General features: G+C 46.6%; 1 protein-coding gene across 1 annotated transcript in view; it reads left to right on the forward strand.

Moving 5' to 3' along the window:
* The window catches only part of LOC124143893 (structural maintenance of chromosomes protein 3-like), a 47,106-nt gene that overhangs the window by 13,567 nt on the left and 21,371 nt on the right, over positions 1-12,168 (forward strand). The window contains exons 12-13 of the mRNA XM_046513058.2: positions 7,944-8,065; positions 11,397-11,541. Of these exons, the coding sequence (XP_046369014.1) occupies positions 7,944-8,065; positions 11,397-11,541 (267 nt within the window). The remainder of the gene's footprint in view (positions 1-7,943; positions 8,066-11,396; positions 11,542-12,168) is intronic.

Here is a 12,168-nt window from a genome sequence, read left to right on the forward strand (position 1 = left end):
CATTGTACAATCGTTCAATGGTGCCTTTTGCTATTTGTAAAATTTTAATTTTATTTGTTACGTTTCCATCAAAACAATTTGGACTTAATTTTCTCTAGGCTTCATTTCTGAGCCATAACTCTCAAACTAATGAATATTTTTGCATGAAACTATATATGTTCTATGACCACATGCTCAACTATTGCCTTTTAATGTTTTTCAACTTTAATATGTTTTAATTTGTTGAGTTTCCATGGAAACAATTTGCTCTACTTGAAACATGTCTATACAAATGTTTCCAGCTTAAAATAAAACAATCCACCCGAACACACCTAGCATCACCATGGTCATCTCCCAACAATCTGGATCATGCATGCTTTTCATGTCTGTTGACCTACGCACACTGAACTTGTGATTTCCCCAACCAACTCACCCCCTTTCTAATTGCCACAGTGTGGTGACATGCTCTGGCCAGAGAATCCATTTAGTTTTTTCCCTTTTTCCAATTTTCTCTCTTTGAAGACTAAAGATAGACTGACTCAAGATTGGGTTCGGCAAACTAGGGCTCGCCAATCACAGGATCAGATATCTTCGTAGACTCGCCATAATTGTGAATCCTCCACGGATCGGCATACTTCTAAGATTCTGCGAACATCTGGCGATCAGCGCACCTATGTAAAGCACCAAACTTCCAAGGTTTGACATATGCCACAGGATCGACACACCTCCAAGGATCTGCACACTTCCAACAATCCCTACACCTCTAAGGATCGACACATCTCAAAGGAGCGACATAACTAAGGATCAACGTTCCCCCATGGTTCGACAAACCTCCACGAATCAACGCTCCTCTCCAGATTGGTGATCTTCCACTGAGCGTTACTCTTCCAAAGATCACCGATCAGGGGAGTTCAGATTCCTCACATTTCGGCTCGGAAGATGAACTGCATACTGATTCTATTTAACACTCGTCACACTTGGCTCACTCATCTTCTTCCCGTCATCTTGACTCTCGCCTATGTGATTGTTCTTGTTCTTATGACTATCATCATTAACAACGAGAATTTCCTTTGATCCCTGTTTGGTATAATGCCTACCCAAACCAAGCACATGATTAGGAACACTATAATATATGGACTCCTTCCTTTCATGGTGCGGGTACTCCCACAGCACTGCTTACCCGGATTACCTTGTCTATCCTCTCCTTGCCGTGAAGTTTCCTCTCTTCCTCTCCTCTTCCTCTCCTCTCTTCCTCTCCTATGACTTACATGCCTCTTCAGCCCCTGTATCCAGACAAGCAGCTTCCAGTTCTCACAGACGCTATAGATGCTACTTGCAAAGAACGCCATAGAGTGCCTGGGCTCAGCTCCCATGACACAGGGTTTCTACACACCGATCTTCATGATCCCAAACAAAGACAGCCTCCAACTCTGTCTCATTTTCAACAAATTATACATAGAGATACCTCCACCCTTCCGGATGATGTCAATTGCGTTACTACGTACGATTCTTTGTCCCCGGCAACTTCATGATCAGCCTTTTACATTTTACATGTCCCCATCCATTTGGAATTTCTTTGGCCCTGTGGCTATTTATGAGCCTCACCAAGCCCATCGTCAAATTCCTAGGTGTTCGAGACATCGTCTTCGAATCATACATCGACAACTGCATTCAAGCCAACGAAGATCCAGGCATTCTCTTACATCTCATCATTACACAACGTCTTCTTCATCAATTCGGCTGGCTTGTCAACGCAAAAAAATCTGAACCAATTCCAACTCAACGTCTTCATTCTCTTTCAGATTAAATCCTCCTTTGGGCACTTATTGCATTTTGCTGGCTCAAGAAAATCTACATTACATAGTTGTAACCATTTTCCTTAATAAAAATGTTACCACACAAAAAATTCGTTTTTGTCTGATATACGACCACCCTTACGGTGCCTCACCCTCCACGGCGCGTCACGCCAAGGGAAGCAACCCTCACCCAAATCACTTTCCTTTATGTCATTCATCTGACAAGACGTGTGGCTACTCTGAGAAAAGTTTCTAAGTACGAAATCGTGACCTGAGCATGGCTGACCAAACTGTATGTATGGTACATTTATTACCTTGCAAAGGTGTAATACCTCGCATTGTAAAATTATAACGTTGTAATTCTCTTAGAAGAAACGCCACATGTACGGTGCATGTGAATTCAAATGTCCGTAATGGCGTCCATTGTGCGGTTCCACTGTCTGACACATGTAAACCCAAGGCCAACAAAATGGCTTGGGGTTTGGTTAATCATACAGATTACAACTGCACGTTTTTTCCTTTACAAAACCCAAGGTGATGTACTTGATTATAACTACACATACCATTTTTAAAAGGGTTTTTACACCTTAGCTTGGTGCTTGGTGCAGAACAGGCATGATGATCAGACATGCTCCACATGCATGGCTTTCACGCCCAAAACAATGAAAAGGCGACATGCCGACCTCATACACTATAAAAGTCTACTCGAGGCGGGGGTGGATATCCACTCTAAGAAGGCCATTCCCCCCCCGTCTAAAAAGGGTAAAAGTAAACCTAGGGCTAATACGCCTTCCGCCACGGTCTCCTCTGCCCCTCTACGAGGGCCGGGGGTGAAGGCTCTAGGGTTCCCGAGGTCCCCTTAACTGCACCCTCTTCTGCACCTTTGTTAGCAGATATATCTGCTCTGTTTAAGTCGCAGGTGGCGTCGATGATGGAGGAGGTCAAGTCCCAGCTCCGAGAGGAGATGCGGGCTGGGCCTTTTCCGTTGTCGGCGCCGGGCGCGGTTTCGAGGTCTTGTGGAATGTCCGGCGTCGGCCGAGGCAGGCATCTTGACCTCGGGGACGACCCGAGACCGGGCTTCGGCTCCGGCTCGAGGTCGCTCCCCAGCGGAGGGGTGGCAAGGCGCTGGCTCGTTCACTACCTCCTCACCTTTCTCCCTAGCGGAGTCAGACGCCTTCTCCGAGGCCGAGGCTCCCGCTAGTGGAATTATGGCCCAGAGCCAGGTGGGTTCTCTTGAACCCCCGGCACCTCGGGGCGGGACCTCGGCTTCGGGCCGGGGGCAGCCCGGGGATGAGAAGGCCCAGGCCTTCGGGCATCCTTTTCCTACCTCCTCTGCTCACTCTCTTGAGGTCGATTACGGTCGGCTCGGAATCGAGAGATGAGGAGTGGATGGAGGAGGGAGGGGATGACTCAGAGGCTTCGGGAATTTTTTTCATCGCATCCTTGTTGAGGCACGTACGGGACAAGATTGTCCAGGTACTGCCTCAGGTGGATCCGACTGAGTTCCGCCATCCGGGGGACGCCTTTGCTCCTAGCAAGGCGCCCCAGGTGCGGCTCCGTATCTAGTCCTCCCTGACACACGAGGTCATCGACCCTCTGCTCTCGGGTGCCCGCAGGAAGTTCGACCTACCCGAACTTATTAAGCGGTACCCGTTAGCAGAGGACGGTGATTTTGAGGTGCCAGTGCCAGTGACTTCTGTCACCCTGGGGGGGTCTTCGACCCCCGCCTTGGCTAAGGCAAAGCAGGGCCGGCGGTTGCCCCCCTTTCCCATGTGAGGCGCGGAGTTGAAGGCTGCTTACGTTTGCTTTGAGGAGCAATACCGTAATGCATGCCAACAGCTTCGCATATCCGTACACTCCGCGTATCTGTCCGCTGTACAGAGGGAGCTAGTGGGAGAGGGGCCGGCCGACTCTTCGGAGTTGGCGGTGCAACTGATGGAGGTCCATAGTCACCTCGCGAGGGACGCTATTCGTAGCTGTGCCTCGCAGATGATGTGCGCAGTCATGGGCATGCGCAGGCTGTGGATGTCAGTATCTAAGTACTCGACATCCACACGCCAGGATCTCCTAGCTTTGCCTTATAAGATGGGTTCTACCCTCTTCCCTGGGGCTCAGCAGGTGGTCAGAGAGGCCGCTCAAATGTATGCTTCTATCAAGGACTCTAAGGCCTTGTTGGAGATACCTAGCGTCAAACCGCGTAAGCGGGCCTCTCCGCTTGACTTCTCCCACGCTGATGCGCCGGCTCAGAAGTCCGCACCTGCTTGGAAGCAGGCGCTTCCTTCAGGTAAGGGCGCCGGGAAGAGCAAGCGAGGCAGGGGCCGGGGCAAGGCAGCTGGTCGAGGCCAGCAGCCTTTTCGCGGGGCCGGGAACCCGATGGGTTCCCATTAGCGCCCGAAGCGCCCCGGGCGGACCCACAGTCGCAAGTTATCGAACTGCAGACAGTAGGGGTCCACTGCCTAAAACCGGATGTCCCCGTAGGCGGCCGACTGACTCTATTCCTGAGGAAATGGGAGAAAGTCACCTCAAATCCCTGGACGCTGTCCACTCTAAGGGAAGGCCATTTGCCTCGGTGGAAACATCATCCGCCTCCCTTCTCCTTCTCCGTCTCTCACAGTTCAAACAGACGGGTCACTCTCCGGCTGGGGAGGCATTCTGAACGATCACACTTCCCAGCAGGAGATCAAACTGCATATCAATATGCTAGAACTGAGAGCGGTCAGGTTGGTGTTCCAACGCTTCCTGGATCTGCTTCCTGGCCAAGTGGTTCGTCTAGAGATGGACAACCAAACGGCGATGACTTACATCCGGAAGCAGGGCGGAACAGTGTCACCGTCGCTTCTCGAAGAGGCGTGGCAGTTCCTCCTATGGTGCGACTCACACGATATCAGGGTGATACCTGTTTATCTCCCGGGGGTGGACAACGTCCTTTCGGACGCTCTGTCTCGCCGGATCCTCGCTCCTCACGAGTGGAGGCTCGACCCGGGGATATTCGGGATTATCTCCCAATTATACGGGTCGTTCCAGGTGGATCTGTTTGCGTCTGGGGTGAATCACTAGACACCAACGTTCTGTTCCCAAGTCCCCGACCCGAGGTCGGTGGCAGCGGACGCCTTCCAGCTAGATTGGACGGCAGAATACTATGGGCTTTCCCCCCAGTACCTCTGATCCCCAAGGTCCTATCTCAGCTAGCCACTCAGCCTGAGCGACTACTTGTGCTCCTGGCACCTCTTTGGTCGGCGCACAGCTGGTTTCCAGTTATACTCAGGTTTCTGGCTCAGCCTCCTGTATTTTACCTTTACGACCGGACCATCTATCCTAGAACGAGGCCCTCCACCCGAATCCCAGGATTCAGTGGGTGGCTTGGCCACTGTCAGGAATCGCCTCCAGAAGAGCGGTATTCCTGCACGAGTTGCAGACACAATACTGGCTTCGCAGAGGGATTCGATAAACGTTCAGTACGAGGATAGATGGGCCTGCTATGCGCGCTGGTGTGTCGATAGAGGGATTGCAGATCCCTTTTCTGCAGATCTCGTAGCAGTGCTTGAGTTCCTCCAGTCGCGACTAGATGACGGCCTGGCCGCATCAACAGTCCGGGGGTACTCTACAGCTATTGCAGCTTTTCACGTCCCTGTCGACGGGGCACTTCTGGGTGCGCACCCATTAGTACAGCGTTTTTTAGCAGGTGTGGACAGGATCCAACCGCCTGTACGGCGGATCAGTCCCCCTTGGGACTTGTCAATCGTTCTTGATTGGCTGTCCGGTCCTTCCTTTCGGGATCTGTCGTCTCTCTCTCTTCAGCTGTTGAGCTGGAAGACGGCGTTCCTTGTGGCGGTAATGTCCGGCAGACGGGTAGGCGACATTCACGCAATGTCAGCCGATCCCGAGCTAACCGTCTTTCACTGGGATAGGGTCAGTATTCGGTTGCCGGTTTCTTACCGTCCTAAGGTCGCACACGCCTTCCACGTGACGGCTCCTATTGAGCTACCTGCTCTTTCACAGCCTTCCTCGTCGGGGACCACTGCAAGACATGCTAATGTCTTGGATGTCCGCAGGACCCTCAAGGCCTTTATCAGCAGAACTAAGGGTATCCGTAAGGATAACCAATTTTTTTGCTGTTATGGCGGTAGGAAGGCTGGCTCACCTGCAAGCAAACAAACTATCTCCAGGTGGATAGTCTCTACTATCTGTACGTCGTACACACTTCAAGGCAGGGACCCCCCTACCAGGTTGAAGGCTCATTCGGTTAGAGCGGTAGCTACGTCACAAGCGTACGCTGCGGCTCTGCCCATTGAGGAGATCTGCTCCGCGGCTATTTGGAGCCAGCCGAGCACGTTCATAAAACACTACCAACTCGACAAGCACTCAAGCAGCGTGCTCGGTTTGGTCAGTCAGTTCTCCGTCCATACTACTCCATAATACTTGTATTGCACAGCACTCCTCAGATCCTCGGAGACTCTCTGGCCTAGCTCAGCGTGGTTATAGTCTCTCGTGATCTACGCCCCTATATCACTCGCTAAAAAAAATTTAAAAAAAAGGGGTGGGGGGGTGGGAGTGTTTTGAGTTCTCAAAATATGATCAGCCACGAATAAAGGCTAATATCATAGTATATGGTCGACCACGCCTTTCTCCAGCCCCCACCTCTCGACGGTGGTGCCTCACGATCAAGGTTGGTTCCATTTTATTGAACTCTTAGTCTATTCACTGAATATTCAAAATACGATGTATTTATTACGCTTGTTGCTGACGGATGCCACTTCCTAGATTATCTTTAGGAGTCTGTCTGGATGCAATAAGTGCCCCAAGGAGGATTTAATCTGAAAGAGAATTTTACAAACCTGTAGAGGTTATGAATTCTCTGATGAAATCCTCCTTGGGGCACGGCCACCCACCTCCCCACATTCCGTCAGCATTAGACATATGGAAAGTGATTTGGGTGAGGGTTGCTTCCCTTGGCGTGACGCGCCGTGGAGGGTGAGGCACCGTAAGGGTGGTCGTATATCAGACAAAAACGAAGTTTTTGTGTTGTAACATTTTTATTAAGGAAAATGGTTACAACTATGTCATGTAGATTTTCTTGAGCCAGGAAAATACAATAAGTGCCCCAAGGAGGATTTCATCAGAGAATTCATAACCTCTACAGGTTTGTAAAAATTTATGGGGACTCTGTTCGACACACGCCTACGCAAGATGTTCATGCCCTATGATCTTTGGGTTCGTAATTAACACTTTGTTCCATTAATTGGTGCCAATGGCAACAACTTTTTGGTCTCCTGACTTCAGCACAGGCTCTCACCAGGCGAGGACAACTCCACATGCGACCAGTTCAGTGTTCTATTCAAGCTTTACCTACAGAACGACCATTGTCAGGTTTTAGTTTCCCTTCTGAATCATCTGCGTCCTCATCTACAATGGTGGCTGGTTCTGTCGAACATCTGCAAAGGATCCCCCTTGTGGACGTTTTTCCCGACTCAACATCTCTTTGTCAACACCTTGACCGTGGGTTGGGGAGCTCATTATCAGGAATTACATGTGGCAGGGCGGTGGTCTCTCTTCACACCATATCTTACAGTTCAAGCAGTGATCTTGGCAGTATCACATTGGCGCTCTCTGGCGCTCGACTTCTTTCAACTGATCGACTCACTTAACACATTCAAGTTTGGGAGAGACACATTCCTGGCGCCATAGCCTACTCCCTGTCCTGACCCAACGAACCGTCTCCCACGGAATGGCGCCTCCACCCAATGATCTTCCAGTTTATTTGCCAGTTACTTCCGTGTCCGGATGTTGATCGTTTCACAACCTGTTTCAACACTCAGCTGCCCCAGTTCATATCTCCCATTCCTCACCCACAGGCTTGAGACCATCCCATCCTTCCCCGCATCACTGTTCCTCTAGCCTATTAGCTCTAGAAAGAGAATGAGTTGGCTGGGGAAATCACATGTTCAGCATGTGTAGGTAGACCGGCATGAAGAACGTGCATGACCCAGAAAAGGAAGGGTTAGACATATGTTTTTGAGTTAAAACACATTCTAGTTTTGTAAGGCAGCAGTTGGCAATATTTATAAAATGTATATATACTTATAAGTTGGAAATGTTGTTTTTGCGAGGTTTTTGCACCTGAGAGTACTCAGTGACAAGTACAAGGTGGATCATGTTTCAATGTTGCAGACGAAGTCTGAGACGGAGCTGAAGAAGCTGAAGGACAAAATTGTTAAGACTCAGGAAGCTCTAGAGGCCATTGTACCCCAGTATGAAGGCCAGCGGGATCTGGAGGAACAGGCTGCCAATGAGTAAGTCACCAGAAATTCCCCTCTTGTGTAAAGACTTTCAATGAGTAAGTCACCAGAAATTCCCCTCTTGTGTAGTCTTTCAATGAATAAGTCACCAGAAATTCCCCTCTTGTGTAGTCTTTCAATGAATAAGTCACCAGAAATTCCCCTCTTGTGTAGTCTTTCAATGAATAAGTCACCAGAAATTCCTCTTGTGTAATCTTTCAATGAGTAGGTCACCAGAAATTCCCCTCTTGTGTAGTCTTTCAATGAATAAGTCACCAGAAATCCCCCTCTTGTGTAGTCTTTCAATGAATAAGTCACCAGAAATTTCCCTCTTGTGTAGTCTTTCAATGAATAAGTCACCAGAAATTTCCCTCTTGTGTAGTCTTTCAATGAATAAGTCACCAGAAATCCCCCCCTTGTGTAGTCTTTCAATGAGTAAGTCACCAGAAATTCCCCTCTTGTGTAGTCTTTCAATGAATAAGTCACCAGAAATTCCCTTCTTGTGTAGTCTTTCAATGGATAAGTCACCAGAAATCCCCCCCTTGTGTAGACTTTCAATGAATAAGTCACCAGAAATTCCCCTCTTGTGTAGTCTTTCAATGAGTAAGTCACCAGAAATTCCCCTCTTGTGTAGTCTTTCAATGAATAAGTCACCAGAAATTCCCTTCTTGTGTAGTCTCTCAATGAATAAGTCACCAGAAGTTCCCCTCTTGTGTAGTCTTTCAATGAATAAGTCACCAGAAATTCCCCTCTTGTGTAGTCTTTCAATGAGTAAGTCACCAGAAATTCCCCTCTTGTGTAGTCTTTCAATGAATAAGTCACCAGAAATTCCCCTCTTGTGTAGTCTTTCAATGAATAAGTCACCAGAAATGCCTCTTGTGTAGTCTTTCAATGAGTAGGTCACCAGAAATTCCCCTCTTGTGTAGTCTTTCAATGAATAAGTCACCAGAAATTCCCCTCTTGTGTAGTCTTTCAATGAATAAGTCACCAGAAATCCCCCCCTTGAGTAGTTTCTCAATGAGTAAGTCACCAGAAATCCCCCCCTTGTGTAGTCTTTCAATGAATAAGTCACCAGAAATCCCCCCCTTGTGTAGTCTTTCAATGAGTAAGTCACCAGAAATTCCCCTCTTGTGTAGTCTTTCAATGAATAAGTCACCAGAAATTCCCCCCTTGTGTAGTCTTTCAATGAATAAGTCACCAGAAATTCCCCCCTTGTGTAGTCTTTCAATGAGTAAGTCACCAGAAATTCCCCCCTTGTGTAGTCTTTCAATAAGTAAGTCACCAGAAATTCCCCCCTTGTGTAGTCTTTCAATGAATAAGTCACCAGAAATCCCCCCCTTGTGTAGTCTTTCAATGAGTAAGTCACCAGAAATTCCCCTCTTGTGTAGTCTTTCAATGAATAAGTCACCAGAAATTCCCCCCTTGTGTAGTCTTTCAATGAATAAGTCACCAGAAATTCCCCCCTTGTGTAGTCTTTCAATGAGTAAGTCACCAGAAATTCCCCCCTTGTGTAGTCTTTCAATGAGTAAGTCACCAGAAATTCCCCCCTTGTGTAGTCTTTCAATGATTAAGTCACCAGAAATCCCCCCCTTGTGTAGTCTTTCAATGAGTAAGTCACCAGAAATTCCCCTCTTGTGTAGTCTTTCAATGAATAAGTCACCAGAAATTTCCCTCTTGTGTAGTCTTTCAATGAATAAGTCACCAGAAATTTCCCTCTTGTGTAGTCTTTCAATGAATAAGTCACCAGAAATCCCCCCCTTGTGTAGTCTTTCGATGAATAAGTCACCAGAAATTCCCCTCTTGTGTAGTCTTTCAATGAATAAGTCACCAGAAATTCCCTTCTTGTGTAGTCTTTCAATGGATAAGTCACCAGAAATCCCCCCCTTGTGTAGTCTTTCAATGAATAAGTCACCAGAAATTCCCCTCTTGTGTAGTCTTTCAATGAGTAAGTCACCAGAAATTCCCCTCTTGTGTAGTCTTTCAATGAATAAGTCACCAGAAATTTCCCTCTTGTGTAGTCTTTCAATGAATAAGTCACCAGAAATCCCCCCCCTTGTGTAGTCTTTCAATGAGTAAGTCACCAGAAGTTCCCCTCTTGTGTAGTCTTTCAATGAATAAGTCACCAGAAATCCCCCCCTTGTGTAGTCTTTCAATGAGTAAGTCACCAGAAATTCCCCTCTTGTGTAGTCTTTCAATGAATAAGTCACCAGAAATTCCCCCCTTGTGTAGTCTTTCAATGAGTAAGTCACCAGAAATTCCCCCCTTGTGTAGTCTTTCAATGAGTAAGTCACCAGAAATTCCCCCCTTGTGTAGTCTTTCAATGAATAAGTCACCAGAAATCCCCCCCTTGTGTAGTCTTTCAATGAATAAGTCACCAGAAATTCCCCCCTTGTGTAGTCTTTCAATGAATAAGTCACCAGAAATTCCCCCCTTGTGTAGTCTTTCAATGAATAAGTCACCAGAAATTCCCCCCTTGTGTAGTCTTTCAATGAGTAAGTCACCAGAAATTCCCCCCTTGTGTAGTCTTTCAATGAGTAAGTCACCAGAAATTCCCCCCTTGTGTAGTCTTTCAATGAATAAGTCACCAGAAATCCCCCCCTTGTGTAGTCTTTCAATGAGTAAGTCACCAGAAATTCCCCTCTTGTGTAGTCTTTCAATGAATAAGTCACCAGAAATTCCCCTCTTGTGTAAAGACTTTCAATGAGTAAGTCACCAGACATTTCTCTCTAGTGTAAAGACTTTCAATGAGTAAGTCATTATAAATTCCCCTCTTGTCTAAAGTCTTTCAATGAGAAAGTCATCAGAAATTACCCTCTTGCATGAAGTCTTGCAGTGAGGTAGTCAGACAGACTTTCCCTTATAATAAGTCTGTGAAGAAGTGACTTATGAGATGTCATATGCATTTTGAGGATATGAACTACACACACTTTGTTTTTAGTTAACAAAAAATTGTGGTTTTGCCTAGTCATGTACTACTTGGGTAGATAGGCTTGGTTAGAAAGGCTTGGTTCAGATCCATACACAAGTAAAGGGTGTGAAATCTGTTCTGACAACACTTCTTTCAAGATTGCTGAGAGCAGTAAAAAACACTTCTCATCACTCCGATCTTAGGCTTGTCCAGGGGCTTTATAAGTAGGGTCATGTATAGCCAGTGCAAACTGCTGCTTTAATCTGTTATAAACATTTTTCAAGTTAAGTGAGGATAAGAATTTATGGATGAACCACTTCTTTATTACAATTAAGAGCGATGTTTCGGTGTAGGTTCTAACAACGGTATCAAGCAAGCAACTACTAAATGCCTATCAAAGAAGTTATTTTTCAAGTTGTTTTGATGTTTGTGTGTCAGACTGTCTCTAGCTGAGCAGAGGAGGAAGGAGCTGTATGCCAAGCAGGGGCGTGGCAACCAGTTTACATCCCGGGAGGACCGAGACACTTGGATCAAGAAGGAGTTGAAGTCCCTCAACAAGGCTATCCGGGACAAGGAGGAACAGGTCTGCTCCCTAGATGACAACCAGTTAGCACCAAATGATAATCTACAGAATAGTAGTGTAATGATAACAGGAAACAACTGGTTATCAGGCAGTAACTCTAAAACATGGTATTGGCACCTGCAGAGCTGCAAAACATACGCAAACTAAATCGCCATGACCCAATTAATTTTGAGTTGCTTGCAGACAAATGCACATGAAGAAATTTGATAACCCAGTAGTATAATAGCCCAATGCAGTCTTTTCACCTTGTGTACATGTATGTCTTTACAGATACTTTCTTCCTGACTGAATGCAGGAATTGATTATACATAAAGCTGCAGTGATTAATGCACAAATTGTTACTAGCTTATAGTTACTTAGTCCAGTCCATGTAATTCACTTTCGATTTAGAACGTATCTGAAACACTAGGGAAATAGAATGATTTTTTACAAGGTCTACTTATTGGTTTACAAAACCCAGTAGGCTTTACCCAAAAGAGTGAAAATATATTGAATACCAAAAGAAAACTATCAATACCCAATGTGAATGATAGCATGTGAGTAAATAGGCAATGGTAAGACCTATCTGGAACCCTGACCTACATTTTCGTCTTTGAAAGGAGTATGAATCTGGAACCCTGCACCTGG

Source organism: Haliotis rufescens, unplaced genomic scaffold, assembly GCF_023055435.1.
Source record: "Haliotis rufescens isolate VD_foot unplaced genomic scaffold, xgHalRufe1.0.p SCAF_12, whole genome shotgun sequence".
Taxonomy (NCBI): domain Eukaryota; kingdom Metazoa; phylum Mollusca; class Gastropoda; order Lepetellida; family Haliotidae; genus Haliotis; species Haliotis rufescens.